Source organism: Typopeltis vanoorti, chromosome 4 (genome assembly GCF_054136105.1).
Source record: "Typopeltis vanoorti isolate ZY-2024b chromosome 4, IOZ_Tvanoo_1.0, whole genome shotgun sequence".
Classification (NCBI taxonomy): Eukaryota; Metazoa; Arthropoda; class Arachnida; order Uropygi; family Thelyphonidae; genus Typopeltis; species Typopeltis vanoorti.
Genome location: NC_143552.1, coordinates 91,473,695 through 91,496,016, shown reverse-complemented (window position 1 = coordinate 91,496,016; position 22,322 = coordinate 91,473,695). Strand labels below are relative to the sequence as shown.

General features: G+C 36.8%; 1 protein-coding gene across 1 annotated transcript in view; it reads right to left on the bottom strand.

The window, feature by feature from the left end:
- The window catches only part of LOC150107495 (uncharacterized), a 1,121,546-nt gene that overhangs the window by 982,743 nt on the left and 116,481 nt on the right, over nucleotides 1-22,322 (bottom strand). The window contains exon 11 of the mRNA XM_090392112.1: nucleotides 17,069-17,197. Coding sequence (XP_090248238.1) covers nucleotides 17,069-17,197 — 129 coding nt within the window. The remainder of the gene's footprint in view (nucleotides 1-17,068; nucleotides 17,198-22,322) is intronic.

Here is a 22,322-nt window from a genome sequence, read left to right as displayed (position 1 = left end):
ATAATGTTTTTAAAGAACTGCTTTATAATTTCAAATGATGCATGCAATTTCATAGGCAGCCTCAGCTTCCATACATATGCACGTACTGTGAGGAGTGAGCACTGTGGTTCAGGTCACCATTCAACAAGTATACAATGACTAATTGACAACTGCTACATATATTCATTTTTATATTAAAAAATTATCCTTTAACATTGACTATGGATAAAAAGAATAGTGAAACAGTACCAATGATAAAAAGAAGCAAAAGGTTATCATTTAAGAGAAAAACCTGAATCAAGAGATATGAGTGTAGTGATAAGAAAGCAAAAATTGCACATGATTTTGGATGGAATGAGGCAATGGTGCAAATTATTTTGAAAATGATATTCAAAAAAACCAATGAATATAGGAAAAAGGGATAAGTTGCATCGCTTTCAATACCAATGCAAGACTCTAGATATCGAAGCGATAAAATGGCTGAAATTATTATTATTATTACCCAAGCCCCCATGGAGTCAAAGACTCATCTGGGAGGTCCTTTTATCATACACACAGCTCATCATACCATGCTTTAAACACACTCAAATTCTCTGCAGACACCACACTCTCAGGCAAGGCATTTCAATCATTCACAATTCTGCATGAAAAAAAGCCTGTTTTTTTTTTTCCTTCTCACTCCCCTACTCACATCCTCTTTATATAGTTTTCAGGAATAACCTCTGGTTCTCCCCCGATCTCCCACTGTTTTCTGTAGAACTTCTCCAGCAATGATCCTATAACAACCCCTTACCAACTTGTAGGTCTCTATCATATCTCCCTTCTTCCTCTTGTCCACCAGACTCTGCAAATTACACCTTCTCCATCTTTCCTCATACTCCAGAGGTCAGAAACTATCTTAGTCAGTTGCCTTTGGACCCTTTCCAACATCTCTTCATCCTTCTGAAAACCAGGTGACCAAATCTGGGCACAACAGTCCATGCGTGACCTAATCAAAGCCTTATACAACAGAACAAGAATCTTCTGACTTCTACAGATCAGTGTCCTTCACATCATTCCCAGAAGCAGCCTTTGTGTTGTCTTCACAATTTTGGTTATGTGTCCCCTAAATTTCAGATCCTTATCCACTATCACCCCAAGATCTCTTATTTCCTCCACCTCCAACAATATATACTCACCAAGCATAAATTCTGCATCCCATCTTTGTTTTCCAAATTTTAAAACCTTACATTTTGCAACATTGATTTCACATCCCCATTCCCATGCGCAATCTTTCAATTTATTCAAGTCTTCTTGAAAGGCCACAACATCTCCACTCTTCATGGTTCGTCCCATCTTTGCATTATCTGCAAACAACTGAATATCCCCATTCAAATCTTCACCAATATCATTAATATACAGTTAAACAGCAATGGACCTAAAACAGACCCCTGAGGCACACCACTAGTAATTTTCCATTTCCTGGATATCACTCCCCAATGCACAACTTGTTGATACCAATCAGATAGCCAGTCTCTAATCCAATGCATCAATCTAATATCCAACCCCATCCGCTCTAGTTTGACTATCAACTTATCATGTGGTAATCAAAAAACCTTTGTGAAATCTAAATATATTATTGTGTATCCTTCTCCTGTGTCCAAGGAAGCAGTCATCTTATTGTAATAAGTAAGTTCTCGTAGGCAGGCTTATACGTTGGTTATGCATTACTAAATCACTTAAGGAATTGAACAACGTAGATACGAATATAAATTAAATTACACTTTAATAAATATTTCTGATATTTCGGCAACGTCAAGTTGCCATTTTCAAAAGGAACTTAAAAAAAAGGCACGTGCACGTAGGCAATACAACATAGTAACTGAGAATGAAGAGATGAAGCTATTGTTCTCCTAAAAGTCCTGATGGTGGCCTCTAGCAGGCTAAGTAGGTGTTCTTGGCCGTTGGGCTGAAGGTCTGCTGATGTAAGCCTCCCAAATTTGGGGCAGTCGCATACAACCAAATCTCCAAACCTCAACAAATTTGGTTGTATGCGACTGCCCCAAATTTGGGAGGCTTACATCAGCAGACCATCAGCCCAACGGCCAAGAACACCTACTTAGCCTGCTAGAGGGCATCATCAGGACTTTTAGGAGAACAATAGCTTCATCTCTTTATTCTCAGTTACTGTGTTGTATTGCCTACATGCACGTGCCTTTTTTTGTAAGTTCCTTTTGAAAATGGAAACGTGACGTTGCCGAAATATCAGAAATATTTATTAAAGATTAATTTAATTTATATTCGTGTCTACATTGTTCAATTCCTTAAGTGATTTAGTAAGTAGATTACTAAAACATGACCTCTCTTTAGGAATGCTGTCCATCAAAGATAATACCATTGTTGTCAACCCAATTCTGGATCCTAGTTCTCACAAGCTTCTCCAACAACTTAACTACAACATCTGACACACAGATAGGCTTATAGTTTGATGCTTGAGTTCTATCACCTCCTTTATGAAGTGGCACAATCTTGCCCTCCTTCAACTCCTTATGAACTTGACTGAGTGCAAGACTCATATTAAAAAAATATGTCAAGGCAGCGTCAGCTCCCTGGCACATTCTTTCAGAATACGTGGTGATATATTATCAAGTCCCAAAGCCTTATTTACATTTAGTTTGCTCAACTCCCCATATACCTCTTGCTCACTTACAGTCAGTCTTTCTTCCCCATCATCAACTGCTCTCAATCTCTCCATGAAGTCACATTCACAAGATTGAAAGATCTTTATGAACTGCTCATTAAGTATCTCCACCACACATTCTGCATCAGCTGTCTTTATACCATTTTCTCCAATCAATGTCATCCTTCCAGATTCATTCTTTCTTTTGCTAGTTGCATATCGAAAGAACTACTTAGGATTCTTTTTGGCTTCATTAGCTAACTGCTGTTCATACCTCACTTTAGCTACCCTCTCCAACCAAGTCATCCACCTTGCCTGGTCTTTGTAGTCCTCAGGGAATTGGTTATTTCCACTTCTCTTATGCTGCCTCCATAATGCCCTTTTTCTCTGTATCACATGCTTAATCTCTTTATTCATCCATATTAATTAAATTAGGGAAACAAAACACACGTGTTAAAAAGATTATTTTACTGATTACAAATAAAATAACTTTACGTTTCGACCCCTGTGTTGAGGTCATCTTCAGAAGGATACATTCAGAAGTATAAGAACAAACTACATGCTGTTGCACACTACACAAGTAAATTACATCTACGTTGTTAACTAATCTTTTTTCTGAATGCTGATCACCGTGTAACCTTAAAAGAAAGAGTCTTTATTCATCCATTTCACACTTATCTTATTTAACCTTCTCACCCTTGGAATACATTTAGACATTGCAACTACCAGATAGTTTTTGAAAATCCCCTAAGCTGCATTGATCTCTTTTCCAACTAACTCCTCATACTGTGCTACAGTTGCAAGCTATCTCCTGAGCTCTTCATAATCATCCCCCTCCTCCCACCTTGTAGTTCCACATATACTCTTTTCTTACAGGAAGCAAATGAATCAAACTCAATGTAAATAGAAACTGCAATAAAAAAAAAGGATTTCCCATATTACCTATACCATTAAAATGAAAAGGCTGCTTAAGGATCAAAGCTGTATAACTCAGAGGAGACCTCTACATCGCCTTTAAAGGAATGCAGAGAACCAAAAAGGGCTTCTGAGCTAATGTCCAATTCTCACCTTCTTGTGGTGCACCCTGTTGAATATCTACCTGGATACTGAACGAACAAGGATGGGCTGGCAATTTGGGATTTAGCCGACCAAATTGTAATTCTTATTGGCTTAAACCAAATTATAAAATGATGGTACAACATGACAAAATTTCATGCCGGCTAGGGTGTCGCTTGGTTAAACAAGGCCCCCATTGCGTTCACCAGGGAAAACAGCGAAACGTCAGATACTGGAACAAATCTGAAAGCACACCCCAACTCAACATCACCAGAGTTAAAGATCGGTACTATCAACATAAGAAGCCTGAATGGCAAAGAAATGGAGCTAGCTGAGGAATTAGATAAGTACCAGATCGACATAATAGGGGTGACTGAAACAAAAAAGACAAAAACTGGTGAGATCTTTCTGAGCAATAAATACAAAATATTATAATCAGGCAATGACAATCAAGGAAAAGGAGTAGCCAATATATTCAACACTAAATACGAGGCTAATCTTCTTGAATGGCAGGCAGTCTCAAGTAGAGTGATGTGGGCAAATATCAGAATGCGAAACTGGACAATGAGACTTATTTGTGTCTATGGTCCCACAGAAGGTTATACTAAGGTAGAAGTGGAGGAATTTTTTAATGCTTTAGAGAAAGCATCTGACACAATGAAAAAGGAAAAGTTGGTCCTTGTTGGGGATCTAAATAGCAGAGTAGGAAATGATTGTGAGATATACAAAAATATATTGGGAAAATTTGGAGAAAAGAGCAAAGCTAATAATAATGGAAAATACCTGCTAGATTTCTGCTCAGGACATGGACTGGTTATTACTTACACCATGTTCTAACATAAAAATGTACACAAATTCACATGGAGAGAAGAGGAAAGGAATAGGAAAGAGTAGCTAAAGAGAGGTATGAACAGCAGTTAGCTAATGAAGCTAAAAAGAATCCTAGGGAGTTCTTTCGATATGTAGCCAGCAAAAGAAAGAATGATTATGGAAGGATGACATTGATTGGAGGAAATGGTATAAAGACAGCTGTTGCAGAATGTGTGGTGGAGATACTTAATGAGCAGTTCATAAAGATCTTTCAATCTTGTGAATGTGACTTCATGGAGAGATTAAGAGCAGTTGATGATGGGGAGGAGAGACTGACTGTAAGTGAGCAAGAGGTGTTTGGGGAGTTGAGTAAACTAGATGTAAATAAGGCTGTGGGACTTGATAATATATCACCGCGTATTCTGAAGGAATGTGCCAGAGAGTTGACACCTGCCTTGACATATTTTTTTAATACGAGTCTTGCACTTGGTCAAGTCCCTAAAGAGTGGAAGGAGGGCAAGATTGTGCCACTTCATAAAGGAGGTGATCGAACTCAAGCATCAAACTATAGGCCTATCTGTGTGTCGGGTGTTGTGGTTAAGTTGTTGGAGAAGCTTGTGAGAACTAGAATCCAGAGTTGGGTTGACAACAATGGTATAATCTTTGATGGACAGCATGGATTTGCTAAAGGGAGGTCGTGTTTTAGTAATCTACTTACTTATTACAATAAAGTGACTGCTTCCTTGGACAGAGGAGAAGGATACACAGTAATATACTTGGATTTCGCAAAAGCTTTTGATAGAGTGCCTCATGATAAGTTGACAGTCAAACTAGAGCAGATGGGGTTGGATATTAGATTAGTGCATTGGATTGGAGACTGGCTATCTGATAGGTATCAACAAGTTGTGTATGGGGGTGCAATATCCAGGAAAAGGAAAGTCACTAGTGGATTGCCTCAGGGATCTGTTTTAGGGCCATTACTATTTAACTTGTATATTAATGATATTGGCGAAGATTTGGATGGAGATATTCAGTTGTTTGCAGATGATGCAAAGTTGGGACGAACCATAAAGAGTAGTGAAGATGTTGTGGCCTTGCAAGAAGACTGGAATAAATTGATTGATTGGGCAAGCAAATGGGGATGTGAGTTCAATGTTGCAAAATGTAAGGTTTTAAAATTTGGAAAACAAAGATGGGATGCAGAATTTATGCTTGGTAAGAATATATTGTTGGAAGTTGAGGAAATAAGAGATCTGGGAGTGATAGTGGATAAGGATCTAAAATTTATGGGTCACATCGCCAAAATTGTGAAGACAACACAAAGACTTCTGGGAATGATGAGGAGGACACTGACGTGTAGAAGTAGGGAGATTCTTGTTCCATTGTATAAGGCTTTGATTAGGCCACACATGGACTATTGTGCCCAGATTTGGTCACCTGGTTTTCAGAAGGATGAAGAGATGTTGGAAAGGGTCCAAAGGCGACTGACTAAGGTAGTTTCTGACCTCTGGAATGTCGAGTATGAGGAAAGATTGAAAAGATGTAATTTGCAGAGACTAGTGGAGAGAAGGAAGAGGGGAGATATGATAGAGACCTACAAGTTGGTAAGGGGTTGCTATAGGATCAATGGTGGAGAAGTTCTACAGCGAATAGTGGGAGATCAGGGGAGAACCAGAGGTCATCCCTGGAAACTGTATAAAGAGGGTGTGAGTAGGGGAGTGAGAGGCAGGTTTTTTTCGTGCAGAGTTGTGAATGATTGGAATGCCTTGCCTGAGAGTGTGGTGTCTGCAAGGAGTTTGAATGTGTTTAAGACCCGGTATGATGAGATGTGTGTGAGATAAAAGGACCTCCTAGATGAGTCTTTGACTCCATGAGGTCTTGTTTAATAATAATAATAATAAGAAGAAGAAAAGTGTCATCAACTATGTTTTTGTTAATAGTGATGTTTTCTCCCTGGTGCAGGACACCAGAGTGTACAGAGGATTTGAAATTGGAAGTGATCACTATTTAGTCTGGAGCAGGATAAAATTGAATTTCATATTGAAAAGAATAACATGTAAGAAAGTTTTAAAGCGAATGAGCAGTTCTCAGATGTGAACTGTAGACTAAAATACACAAAGATTATTGAAGAAAAAATGAAAGAGTTTGAGAACAGGTACCAAACTTTAGAGATTCAGTGGCAAGCCTTGAAGAAAACACTGATTGATTCAGCCAGAGAGGCATGTGGTGAGGTTGTCTGCAAGGAGAGAAAAATCAGAACTCCATGGTGGACACAGGAAGTTAAAGAGGCAGTGAAGGAAAAGAAGAAAGCATATCAAAAGTTCCTGTCAAATAAGTCAGCTTGTGCTCTTAGAGAATACAGAGACAAATGTAAGAAAGCTAAACACTGTGTAAAACTAGCTAAACAAAAGTCATGGGAGGACTTTGGCAAGAATATAGAAAATAAATATCAAGAAGGTAGCAAAATATTTTGGAGGTTATTACAAAAGCTTAGAAATGGAGGAAAGAGTACTGTAAAAGGAGTTAGAGATGATAAAGGTGATATGAAAACGGGAGAAAAAGATACTATCATGGAAGAAAACCACCATGCTCCACCACAGCAAATTCAAGAAAGAGAGACTTTTCTTAGAAGCAGCAGCAGCTCTCAGAAACCAACCAAATCTTAACAAATATGGTTGCATTAAGCTTCCGAAGATTTGGGAAACACTCATCACCAGAGGTCCCACCTTACATTCCAGGCCACTTACTACCGCCCTTAGAGAGTGCTCCACCTAGATAGGGCTTTTTTTGTCACCCACGTGGTTGGGCTTAGTATTGTAAGTTTTTGTGTGCATGTTACATTAATTGTCTTTGTAATCCCCGTAGATGTCCTAGTGACTAGGACGAAATATAGGAAGTATTAAATTCTATTTTAATTCTTTTTGAGTGTTGTAAAAAATCCATTAAACCTCCAACATAAAGGTTTTAAAGCTTTATTGCTGTTAGATAGATAATGCTCTTAGTCATCATATTTCACTAGATGATTTACACGAAAATGTTAATATGATATATTTACTATCAAATACATCAATTTTTACAGCCTATGAATCAAGGAACAATTGCTATTTTTAATGCTTATTATGTGAAAAAAACTTTTGAACAGGTGAATCAAGCAACTACATGTACCAAGAAAATAAATACCATTGGTGAAAAAAAAAATTATGAGCTGTTATTGAGTTAAAAAGTTATTGAGCCAAAATGTACATACAGAAAAAGAAACAAAAGTCAGTACAAACGATCTTGTTCAAATATTGCACAAGAAAATAATTTTCTTCTAAATCAACTTATATGTATAATCATGAATACATAATATGCAGTGTTTAATATAAACTTTCAGTTGTTTCTCTAATCTGATCTGAATGCTTAGATTAATTGCTAGTTAATCCTCATGTTGACGTCAAATGCAGCCTTATGAAATCAGTCTGCGTTTGACTTCCTGTTAGTGTGACTTTATGCACATGCTTAGTTTTTTCTTTGTGCCTATGAAGATGCTTTGGTGACTTGGGCAAAATATTGGTTTATAATCTAATTGGCTAAATAAATTTAGTTAGTTAATTATTACTTGTAGACGTGTTTTCTCCTTTAAGTTCTCCATTTGATAAGTGATGCCTTATGTCCTCTAAGAGTGGAGGCTTTGAAAAGCAGTGAAACTAATGATTTTGAAAGCATATGGTGTGAGGTAGAGATAGGCAAGATGGGGTATTGAGTGGGGTGTTGCTACAAACCAAGGAGCACAGAGGAGAGGAGGGGACCAGGAGATGTTTAGCCAGTTGAGCTTGGCAAGTACAAGAAGAATGATTGTTATGGGAGATTTTCACTACAGCAGTATAAATTGGAGAGAGGAAGATGCATGTAGCAATAAGGGAATGGAATTTCTAGAATTCTTGAGGGACAAATGTCTTAGGCAACATGTAATAGAGGGAACAAGAGGTTCAAGAGTTTTGGATTTGGTCATAGCATCAGAAGAGTTGATAACAACTGAGATGACATCTCTCCCACCAGCTGGAGAGAGAGAGTGACCATGTGATTTTGACTTGGAAGATGAATAGACATGCAGGAGTATCAAAGAGATGGGAACATATGTGGAATTATAAGGCAGGTGATTATAATAGTCTTAGACTTCAACTTAAGGAAATTTCATGGAGGGAGGAATTGGAAGACCGGGATATCATTAGTTCTTGGGAAATTGTGAAGGAATATTTGTTAGCAGCAATAGTAAGCTGTATTCCACAAATGAAGAAGAGGACACAATTTGGTGTAAAGTGGATGACAGACAATATTAACACTTTAACTGCTGATTTTATATTCTACTGACATTATCCCATGTGCTGAATTAATTTTGCAAAAAATTTATAAATAAAATCAATTAAAATTCTTACTGAAGTAAGAAGTCCGGACAATATCATACATTCTGATATACACTTGTTCACTCACAAAAATGGCAATAATAGAGTTTCATGAAATTTGCATAATCAACGGATGTCCACTTGATTATGCAAATTACACACATTAATTTAAGTAGAAATTAATCAAAATATATAAAGAGCACCATTATTTACAACACAGTTATTACTAAGCCTACCAAGTGTCAGGGTATGAAAATCCTAAAAATTTAGCATGCAATGATATTTTTCAAAACAGGACTGCACACAGAGTCCAACTTCACATTTGGTGCACATATACCGGTTCTCACGACACTTCTTCTGCTCAAGAGTGGTATTGGAACAGACATAACAAACTTGAGCTGCATTCTTCTTCTTCTTCTCAGTAGCGTACAAGAGAAGGGAAATGCCTTTCTTTGAGACACAGTGGTTGATCTCCAGGTGATGGACGTCCTCTCAACCTCCCTGTTGTTCTGGAGATATGGTACTTTTGAATTATTTCTCTGATAAGCATGAGTTGGTAGTCTGCTAAGTTTGTTTTTTTTCCAAATTTTACATTATAGAGACAGTGGGAATTTGGAGTATAATCATATCCAGAAGGTGAAAAAATAGTTTTTTGTAATTGCTAGAAAAATGTGAAGTTCTTGAGGAGTGATGTTTTTCCACTGCTTTAGTCATGAAGATGGTGTAGATGGTCTATTATTTGTGGTGAAGGTATGAAACTTGTTTGTTTCGTCAGCTATTGTTGTCATTAGTTCTATGGTAAAAAATTGTTCAAAAATATCTAAAGCTGAAGAATCATCAGTGATAATACCTGTGATTATTCCTGAATTACTGCTACCAAATTCGTGTACACTTGGAGTAAATGCATCATCATGCCACTTGAACAATATAACTTCAGTACGCATTCGCTTAGTACGTTTGTATCGAGACTTCTGTCACTATCTTGATCACTAGTAATACTTACATCACCAGGATTTTCTTCATCTGAAGTACACAATTCACTTAACTCAGACAATTCTTCTCCTGACTCATTTGTTGTTAACAATTCATCAATTTGATCATCAGTAAGATAATGCGGATATTTACTGATAGACGCCATATTGTGACATCCCTGAAATCCCCGCAGTCATGTGGTTTATGCATCTTGCTGCATATGATTAGTTGCACCAGTTCAAATTTTTCGCTTTAGACGTCATACAAGAACAGAAACCCAAGTCAAATAAACTTCAATTGGTTGGCAAGAGATGGAGGAACCTACCCGTGAAGTTTGAATATCTTATGATAATTCTTTCCGTACTAAAAAATTGTCTGAGTATGGGAGGCATGCCAACCGTACATATACGGGCTCAGCAAAGCAGGCATGCATTTCCAAGCCCGTAATAATAATAATAATACGTTCTCAGCAGTTAAAGGGTTAAACAGGAACTGCACATGAAAAAGAGGCTATGGAAGAGATATAAGGAAACAGGTGAAGAGTGGATGCATGAAGAATATAAGACACAGGCCAGGAGTGTGACTAGTATGGTGAAGAAGGCAAACTGGAATATAAGAAGAGATTGGCATTAAGATCCAAAGAAAATCCTAGGGAATTTTTTAGCTATGTGGCCAGTAGGAGGAGAAATGATTGTGGAAGAATGACATTGTGGAATAAAAATGGGAATAGAGTGACTGATGCAGAGGACATAGTGGAATTGTTCAATGAACACTTTATTGGTGTATTTCATCCTGGAGGAGTAAATTTTAATACTAAAGGGATAAGGTAGGTTTGAGGTTTAGAGGTGCAGAAGGAGAGCGTATTCCAAATACTGAGTACTCTGAATATCAGTAAAGCTGTGGGACTGATGGTATTTCACCACTAGTTTTGAAAGAATGTGCTAAGGAACTGACAGCTCCTTTAACCTGGCTTTTCAATGAAAGTCTAGTTATGGGAAAGGTGCCCAGAGAATGGAAGGAAGGTAAGATAGTGCCATTGCATAAGGGCGGTAATTAGAGACTGGAAGTGTCTAATTATAGGCCAGTTTGTGTGTCATCAGTAATTGTTAAGATCTTGGAGAAATTAGTTAGGGACCGTATACAACATTGGGCAGATGAGAGTAATGTTATCTGTGAGAGTCAACATGGATTTGTAAGGGAGCACTCTTGTTTTAGTAATATGCTAGCCTTTTATAATAATGTTACAAGATCAGTAGATGAGAGAAAGGCATATACTGCCATTTTCTTGGATTTAACGAAGGCATTTGACAGGGTGCCACATGATAAGTTGATATTTAAGTTGCAGCACATGGGTTTGGATGTCAGGTTGGTCAACTGGATTCAGGATTGACTGTCCGATAGGTATCAGAGAGAGTTGTGTATGGTGGGGCAGGAGGCAGAAGGTTACAAGTGGGGTCCCATAGGGCTCAGTACTGGAACCTATATTGTTTAACCTTTATATCAATGACATTGACAGTGGATTGCATGGGGATATTCAGTTGTTTGTGGATGATGTGAAGCTGGGAAGGGTTATTAGTAATAGTGCAGATATCATAGTCCTGCAAGAGGATTTGAATAAGCTAGACAGATGGGCAAATGAATGGGGGTTTCGGTTTAATGCAGCAAAATGCAAGGTCTTGAGGTTTGGGACACATCGATGGGACTCTGCATACTCTATTGGAGGAGCTATAATGGAGGAAGTAGGGGAGATGAGATATGGGGTTGATAATTGATAGAAACCAGAAATTCAGGCAACACAGAGGATTGCTGCAATAATGAGAAGGACACTGACCTGCAGAGATAAGAGTTATCCTTCCATTGTATAAGACCCTGATCAGACCACGTTTAGACTATTGTTCTCAGATTTGGTCCCCAGGATTTGAAGGAGATAAATTAACTGTGGAAGGGGTACAAAGGCAGATAAAAATGATTTCAGGACTGTACAATGTTAGTTATGAGAACCGGCTGAGGGAATGTGACTGCAGAGTTTGGTGGGTAGAAGAAGGAGAGGTGATATGAGTGAGACTTCTAAACTGTTGAGAGGTGGTTACAGGGTTGACACTGGGGAGTTCTTTTTTTTTTTTTTGGTTGAACAGCAGGAAGGAGTGATGACGTAACTGCTAGGGGCCATTCCTAGCAGTTACGAAAGGAAACTTTGAGCAAGAGGATGAGGAGTGGTTTCTTTGCATGGAGGGTGGTTGAACCGTGGAATGCATTGCCTGATAGAGTGGTGAGAGCAAGAACGGTCAATGAGTTTAAGGAGTGATATGATAGACTTTTGTGTTTCCTAGAAGGGATCTCCCACAATGAGTCTTGATAGACTTGTGTTTCCTAGGTAGGACCTCCCTGTGATGAGTCTTTTGACTCCTTGGAGGCCTAAATAATAATAATAATAATTTTTGAAGATTTCAAAAATTATAATAATTTCAATAATAATAATAATTTCAATAATTTCAATAACTTCAAAAATTTCAATAATAATAATAATTCTTGAAGATTTCAAAGACCACAAAATGAGGCACAGTTATCATATGTGATTAACAAAGTTTTCATGTAGTACTGCGTTTCCATGAGATACATTAACCATGTCAAGTTCGGGATTTCTGTAAAGTAATGGCAGGTGGTCAAGTGAGAATTCTGGTTCATCCCTGGAAGATGAGTAAAAATGTGATTAGGAAGTATGTGGGTCTAGGTTCTTTGCAACAAGTGTGGTAAGTATGTGGCTAGCAGTAGTTATTGTGAGTGTATCTTCACTGAAGGCTTTCAAATAAATATATGATAGGTAAATAGTATTTTGAATATTCTGAAATGTAAGTTTCATGTAGCGTCCTAGATGTAAGATAATAAATAAAAGCTAAGTCTTATCCTTCATAGAGCTATGCCTTTTTCACAAACCAGTAGAGTTTACATCAGAGGGTTATTTATTAATTTAAAATTTTAAATTTGAAAGAGTAATAAGTCAGGCATACTACATGGATAATATGAAATCAGGATGACGGTAATATTTCAATTCAGATTTTAAAAATGAGCCAAGAAATTATGTGAGATTGGGAAAACAATGTCTAAGATGAAAACCAAAAAAAAAGTAATAAAAAATATAAATAAATAAATAAAACCATCACAAATTTTGGAAGGCAACGAATTTAAAGATATGAGCTCGCTCACCCACACACACACACACTGCAGTGAAGAAAACCAGTTAGCATTATGATGATAGGCTGGTGATTTCAGTGGATCATCATCATCAGATAAAGGATAGCAAAATAACATATGATAGGTACTGCCTAAGTACCTATCATATCTTTGCCATACTATGATGAGTCCTTGACTGCCTGGAGGAGCATGCAAAAAAATAAAAGCAATCACTATACTTGTTATGGATAAACTTTAAAACAGCAGACTGGATGATGAAATTTATCTGTATATGGTCCCAAAGAAGATTCTACTAAAGAAGAAGTAAAGGAGTTTTTCAAGTAATTAGAGAGAGAGGGCACCCAAAAAAAAAAAAATGTCTGTTTTTTACATGATATTTCCCATAAATGTTTTTTTCTTTCTATATTTCACAGTATGCTTAATAAATGTGAGAGGTATACTTACCTCTGTAAGTAAATATTTTCCTTTCTTGAGTCCACAATTGTCACAATTTTCTACTGTATATAATAAGGAATGTACAAAATATGAGAATCCAACACAATATCTCATGATTATAATCCTATGAACAACTTTCTTTTAAATTAGCCAAGTTTTTTTTAGGTTTATGACTGTACACCTTATACTTTAATCTTCAAAAGTATATTTAATTGCTCCAACCTGAGTATATCTAAGTTTTTTTCCCTACCATTTTTGCTTTAAACATCTTGTTGTGCATATACTTCTATTCTGTTTAAGTGACCATGTCATGTTATATTATTTCTTATTATAGCTCTTGAAGATTAATAACATCAAGTCCCTTCTTGATGTAAATTAAAAATGTTAAGCAATTATATTCTTGGTTTAATCCTTTATCCAAGTGAAAGCAAACAAAGTTTACACTTGGATAAAGGATTAAACCAAGAATATAATTTCTTTTTCTTGGCATCTTTAATTTATAGTATAACCAGGAAAAACTTCCAACAACTTTCTCTAATCCAGAATATTTTAATAATAAGGTGCATCACCTTTTGGCTACTCATATATGGAATAAATTAAAGATTCCAAGAAATTATATACTTGGTTTAATCCTTTATCCAAGTGTAAGCAAACAAAGTTTGTACCTGAAGTATTTTCAGGACTAGGGCAACTCATGGTAAAGGTGGTCTGACTTCACATCACTTACCTTAGTATCCCATAATGCAAAGCATATCTCCTTGCAGGCATGTATAATACTATGCATTATGGGAAGGGTCACTACCCAGACCGGTTTCAACCTTTATTGAGGTCTCATCAGTGGGAGCCAGACCCAATTAAAAGAAAGTTGTTCATACGATTATAATCATGAGATATTGTGTCGGATTCTCATATTCTGTAAACTCCTTACTGTATACAGTAGAAAATTGTGACAATTGTAACACATTTGTGACAACCTTGGTACCACCTCTGGTGATACCAAAGTTGAAGTAATGCAGAAGTCATATTGTCATATACAAGTTGCCAAAGATGTCACACCTTATTATTATCATACTCTGGATTAGAGCTAGTTAGTTGTTCAAAGTTCCACTTGACTATACTATAAATTAAAGATACCAAGAAATTATATACTTGGTTTAATCCTTTATCCAAGTGTAAGCAAACAAAGTTTGCGCCTGAAGTATTTTCAGGACTGGGGCAACTCGTGATAACCTTGGTATCACTTCTGGGTCCCACTGATGATACCTCAATAAAGGTCGAAACCAGTCTGGATAGTGACCATTCCCATAATGCATAGCATTATACATGTCTGCAAGGAGATGTGCTTTGCATTATGGGATACTAAGACGTGATGTGAAATCATACCAACCTTTACCACGAGTTGCCCCAGTTCTGAAAATACTTCAGGTGCAAACTTGGTTTGCTTACACTTGGATAAAGGATTAAACCAAATATATAATTTCTTGGTATCTTTAATTTATAGTATAACCAAGTGCAAAAACTTTCAACAATTGTATATGGAAATATGACTTTTGTATTACTTCAACCTTGGTATCACCTCTGGGTCTGGCTCCCACTGATGAGATCTCAATAAAGGTCGAAACCGGTATGGGAGTGACCCTTCCCATAATGCACAGCATTATATGTATCCATAAGGATATGAGCTTTGCATTATGGGATACTAAAGCAAGCGATGTGAAGTCACCAGCTTTTATATAGGAGTTTCCATGTCCTGAAAATACTTCAGGTGCAAACTTTGTTTGCTTACACTTGGATAAAAGATTAAACCAAGAATATAATTTCTTGGCCTCCTTAATTTATAGTATAACCGAGTTGAAAAACTTCCAACCTTTCTTGATGTGTTCATTTTTAATATGGTGATGCAATGTGTTCACTCCACTAAATTTACTCAGTACTTTACCAGTCTTTGCTCAATTCCTATTTTCTAAACTAGCTTTCCCAGCACAATGTTTAATTGTTTGTTAATATTTGCTTGATCACAATCTTATATATTGCTAGTGTGGTGTATACATTTCTCTCTTGTTCCACATACATTTATCTAACTTATTTCTCACCATACCAGCCAAATCCTTGTTTTGTAATGAAATAGACATATGTGTATATTCTTGTTATCACACTTTGCAGTAGACAGTGAGTAGAAATTTAGAGGACATATTGCTAAGGTAGCTCATAAAATAACTTGGCTATTGAAGAACACACTAACAAGTAGAGATAAGTAAGTTGCTATTCCTCTTTATAAGGCCTTGACTAAGTCTGGAATACTGTGCTCAGGTCTGTCTACTGGATTTCTTGGGGATGAGGAAGTGGTGGAGAGGATTCAGAGGCAAGCGACCAAGATGGTGAGTGGTCTTTGGTGAATGTTCCCTATGAGGATAAATTCAGGGTGTGTGGATTGCAGAAGTTGGTTGTTAGGCAAAAAAAATCAATGAAAAAAGAATCAATGAAAAAAAAAAAATAGGGGATATGATAGAAACATTTATGTTACTTCAAGGGTTTTATAAGATTTATACAGGGGAAATGTTTCAGCACTTGGCTAGAGGGGCTGAAAAAGAGGTTATCTCTGGAAGTTGAGTAAAAATGTGGTTAGTAGAGATGTGAGGACTAGATTTTTTGCTTGGAGAGTTGTGAATGAATGGAATAGGTTGCTAGTCAGTTGCGAGTGCTTTGTCTGTTAAAGGTTTCAAGGAGAGGTATGATAGATTGTGTGGATAGTTTTGATACGATGGGTCAATGCTCTTTACTCTACTATCAGGTAATTTGTTCTGTGACCACTTTCAAAACATTAATTACACATTCTATCGCCAGTTTCTCCCTCCTTCACAAATCTTTAAACTTTCGCAATAAATACATCTCAAAAATTTTACACTGCACAAAATCAAGTAATTTCACTTGCTCAACAAAGAAAGATGTCTCTACCACTATTGTTGCAGAGGTGCCATACCAACAACATATCTAATTTAATGAAATATAACATTTTATTTGCGTCTAAATAATTCAGACTATCTCACATACAGTTATAAAAGAACAAATACAATAAATTAACTCAGCATTATTAGCAAAATGTGAAAAAAAAAAAGTACTTATCTTTCTGCAGCATTGTGAATCAATGATGTTCACCAAATATCCTTAACCCGAAACCTAAATTACACTGAACCACCGAACAGAGCTGCTATGCTCCCAGGGAAAAAACACCCACCAAAGGGCCCCAATAAAAACCATGTCAGTGGAGGCTATATACCATAGGCAAGCATCTAATGGAATGCAGTATTTGAGACCACTTAGCAGTCCCATATAAGTGGAAAATTGTTTAAGTGCAAACCACCAAAAACTAGGGTGATCCCCCAAACCACCAAACCTCAATGAGTGACCGGAAGGATCATTTAATTCATTAAATCTCCATCACATAAAAGTAACAATGATACTTACACCAGTTTATCATTAATATAAATCCAATTATAATGGCAGTAATTTATTTACCATCTAATTCAAATGGACACATATTTATTCTATACCTAAAACATATTTCTACCATTTAAAATACCTTTTGGGAGTTACAGTGATCCACTTTTTTTTTGTACTGTTCCAATGATCTGTGTTCTGTCTTGTGTTGTTCTAGGTGTGACTTTACACTATTTAAATCATTACCATAATCAGTCTGTTCCAAACGTTTCTGAAATACAATAACTGCATTTAGATGGGTTTAGTAAATAAAAGTGAGATTATTTATAATACTTTTTCAACAATGCTATACCAAACACCACTAATATAATTACTATGACATGCATAAAGAAATTGAATATGAACATCACACAACTGTCTGTATCTGTATTTCACATTAGTTACAGAAGCCATACAAAGCATAATTTCACATTGAACATTCAATAATAATTTACAGAGCTAATAGTTACTTTAACACAGTAAATTTGATCGAAGGAATATGAAATCACTACTGCTATAATTTTTTTTTAGCATTCACAAAAATTAAAAAAATACCAAATAACCATACTAAAAATCGATATCTATTACATGAATATCTGAGTATTTCCCTATTCACTATGTCGGTATAAGAATTCCCTTACATCATGATTCTCTTGTGCATGTTGTTCTAATGGTCTCTCTTTCATGCATGAATATAAATATGAAATAAAATACAGGTGAGGATCAATCTTAATCTTTATCATTCAAAATAAGTTATTTTGTTTAATTTACACATTTGAAATGATAAATGAAAATGAAAAATGAAATTGAAATGAAACATGATAAATGAAATTTTTCATGTCAGCTACAATGCTTTTATTGCAATTAAGTGTTTTTTAATATCAAGCCTACATAGGAAACATTGCCAAAACCTATAGCATATTAGTGCCATGTGTGGCCAAATGCCAATAAAAGTATAGTCGAATCTCTATATTTGTGGGATCTGTGTTCATGGATTCGTGTTTTCATACTGGCAACTGCAAAATCATGTGACTTGCAGTGAGCCTTGCACTTATTGTGCTTAAAATATTACCGTGCTTATGTGAATACCCAAGGGCTTTAAATAATTGCATCTAATGATGGACAAAAGCTTAAAAGAACCAAGAAAGTTTTGAATAACCAAGAAGCTTTGAATAAGAAAGTGTGGATTCTAGATAAATGTGGAGAAGGAGTCACACACACACACACACACACACACAGCTCTATATTGGTATTAACTGTGTGATATCAACAAAAGTACCATACAATACATAGCGAAACTAGAAACTGAGATCAGAGAGAGAGAGAGTGGAAAAACAGCTGGAATTCTTACTGCTAAATATGTGGTTTATGTACATGATAAACTGATGTTAAAACAGAGAATACACTGTTCATTTGGATCAAAGATCAGCCTAAATACCATCAACCTTCTTTCATCCTCCAAACAGGTTATTTGTTATACCGATGGATCATCAGACACCAATATGATTAATGGAGGCGCTGGTGTTCTCCTTCTACTCCCGAAAGGTGAAAAACTTTCAATAAAAGTTGGATCTGGGAGAATCGCTTCCAATTTTACCAGCGAACTCTACGCAATAATTAAAGCACTAGAAGCCTACTTAAATCTATCATCATCTCAACAATCTGAAGGAATTATAATTTACAGTGACTCAAGATCAGCTATGGAGGCAATCAAAAATGGCAATACCAAGCTCACACAAGACATCCATAAACTCTTAAATCATCTAAAGTGTTTAGGTAAAAGTTGCATTCTACAATGGATTCCTGCTCATGTAGGCATTGATCACAACGAAGCAGCTGATAAATTAGCAAAAGAGGCCAGAGAACTCAACCAAGAAACTCATATGATAACTCTTGCTGATGCCAATGCACTAGCAAAAGCTAAACTAATTCCATTGAAATCAGTGATACAACATCAAATTCCCGAGATCAATGCTGACAGAAGGACCTCCACTACGATAGCAAGACTACGAACAGGACATTATAGAGGAATGAAGATCAATACAGATGATACGAGAACATATAGAAACTGCAACAACTGCCCCAATACGGAACTGACACCCACTCACATCTTTACCTGTCCAGCAATTACAGCAGCCTTGCAAGAAATAGATCCTAATCCTGAACAACAGCTCTATACAAACAAAATCACAGACATAGCCAAAGCAGTACAAAGAGCGCACGGAAACATCTAAGACTCTTCAAAGGACAAGACAACAACAACAACATCAGCACAAAAACATTGAATGTTATCATTGGCAAGATTTCCATTAAGGCCCTCATTCCTTACAACAGATTTAAGCAGCAAATCCCATGTACCAGTAGCAGCACCATGGAAACCACTTCCATTCCCAGGTGGTTCCAGAAATTCATGAGGAAGCATTCATATTCACTCCATAATGTAAAAGTTACAAGCAAGTCTGCTTCAGCTGATCACGAGGCTGGTAAGATGACCATGCACAACTCAAGAGGCTCACTGAGGATAAGGAATATAAACCTGAACAGGTTTTCAATGTCGACAAGATGGTCTTATTCTGGAAGAAGATACCTCAGTGCATGCATATGTAGCCATCAAACAGAAGGCCAAACCAGAAGTCTTGATGTCAGCCAATCCTGTGTCTTCTCCAGTATCTGAGATCCCTACTACTGAGGGGTACTGAATCCTGTGATGAATAATACCCTGTTGTATAACTTGTTGTTAACTATTTAATAAACATTTGATACAGTATATGCAAAACATGGGTCTAATATGTTACCTATTACTATAAAACAAAATTAAAACCTTTTAAACACATTTAAAATGGTTGTGTAAAGTGTTTAGGCAACATAGAAAACATCTGTGGCTATTTGGGCAAGAATAAGGATTTTTGTATAATTTCAGTTTTGACAAGAAATGTTGAAGCATAACCACTAAAAATAGGGAGACCGGACTGTATATTTATATACAAATAATCCCACAAAGCACTTTCCATTTTAGGTATCATTTCTCATATTGAATAGACAATGAGAAGTTACAATCTGAATAATCTAAAGATATCACTGTCAAAATGGTTACCATCTTAAAACCTACCACCTTATCAAATAATATCTTATCAATATAAGAAATGGCATCTAAGATGGGAATGTGTTTTGGGATTATTTGTATACAATATACTTGTGTTGGAGTTTGCCCACATATAATCAAATAAAATTTCTGATCAACATTTGGACACTTCAGATATTATGATTAGCTTAGATGTTATTATTATTATTATTATTATTATTACGGGTATCTCCATGGAGTCAGTAGACTCATCGCAGGAGACCCAAACTAGCAAAACAATATCTGTCATATCTCTTCTTGAATTCATTTACAGACGAAGAGCTCACAACTAAGTCAGGCAATGAATTCCACTCATTCACCACCCTCCAGGCAAAAAACCTTGTTCTGACACCTTTGTTAACCACACTCTTCTTTAATTTCCAGAGATGACCTCTTGTTCTTCCATCACTTTCACACAGCTGAAACATTTCCCCTGCATCAATCCTATAAAAACCTTTTAGTAATTTGAATGTTTCTATCATATCCCCTCTTCTTCGCCTATCAACCAATCTCTGCAATCCACAAGCTCTCAATCTATCAATGTAGGGAGCATTTTTTATATCACTCACCAACTTGGTCACTCTTCTCTGAACCCTCTCCACAGCCTCCTCATCTCCAAGGAATCCAGGTGACCAGACCTGAGCACAGTAATCCAAATGTGGAAGTATCAATGCTTTATAAAGGGGAATAATAACCTCTTTATCTCTGGATGTCAGTGTGTTCCTCAACAACCAAGTAATCCTATGTGCAATCTTGGACACCTTAGCAATGTGTCCTCTGAACTTCATCTCCCTATCTACCAATACCCTTAAGTCCCTAGCCTCATCAATCTCTTGGAGTACCTTTCCATCGATGTAGTACACAGCTGGTAATCTTTTAATCCCAAAATGCATGACTTTACACTTTTCCACATTGAACTGACATCCATTTTCTTTTGCCCATTTTACCAGCTTATTTAAATCCTCCTGCAAACTTTCAACATCAGCTTGATTTTTTATTGCACTACACAACTTTGCATCATCAGCAAACAACTGAATATCTCCCTTTAAGCCGTTTCCTATATCATTTATATACAAATTAAACAACATTGGCCCAAGCACAGAGCCTTGAGGCACACCACTGGTCACCTGCCTCATTCTGGACTCGGCTCCTCCATACACCACCTTATGGTATCTCTCCCTGAGCCATTCTCCTATCCATATCACCAATTTAATATCCATTCCCATCTGCTCCAATTTGCGTAACAGTGTTCTATGGGGTATCCTGTCAAAAGCCTTAGCAAAATCCAGAAGTACCACTGTGTAGCCAGTTCCTTTGTCCAACTCAGATGTTATTCTATTATGAATAGTTAATAGATTGCTAAGGCAGGATCTACCTTTAACAAAACCATGTTGGCCTCTATAGAGTATCATATCCTGATCCACCCATTCTTGAATTTTGTCTTTAACCAACTTTTCCAATACTTTTACCACTACTCCTGAGATGGTGATTGGTCTGTAATTCAATACCGCAGTTTTAGAGCCACCCTTATGCAAAGGAACCACTTTGCCTAACTTCCACTCCCTAGGGACCATACCAGAGTTCAAACTTAAGTTAAATATCCAGGTGAGAGGGGTTGACAATTCATTTGCACATTCACGCAACACCCGAGCTGATATTCCATCTAAGCCTACCGCAGTGTTTGCATTTAAGTTTTGCAATATATTTAATACCTCTGATTCTTTAGCTTCAATTCTCACATTAGGTATTGCTGTAGGTATAGAGATATCCTCACTTGGGTGATAGACTTTTGAAAAGTGATCACTCAGTAACTCGACTATTACATCTGATTTTGTCACCTCAATACCATCAGCACCCACTAAGGTTATCCTTCCGAAGTCATTCTTCCTCTTACTTGCCACATAGCGGAAGAACTCTTTGGGATTACCCTTGATCTCTTTGGCTAAGGTCTTCTCATAATCTGATTTAGCTTTTCTTACTATGCTGGTAACTTTCCTAGCTTGAGCCTTGTACTGCTCATGGGTGTCCTGATCGCCTTTCTCCTTGTAAATTCTCCATAACATTTTCTTTTTTTGCAGTTCAAGCTTGATACTACTGCTCATCCATCTAATGCCTGCCTTGTTTGACCTCCTAACCATGGGGACACAATCTGATATTGCTTTCCTCAGATACCCGCTGATTTTATCCCAAGCACTGCTAACATCTTTCCCTTGCAATATGTTCTGCCATGGGATGG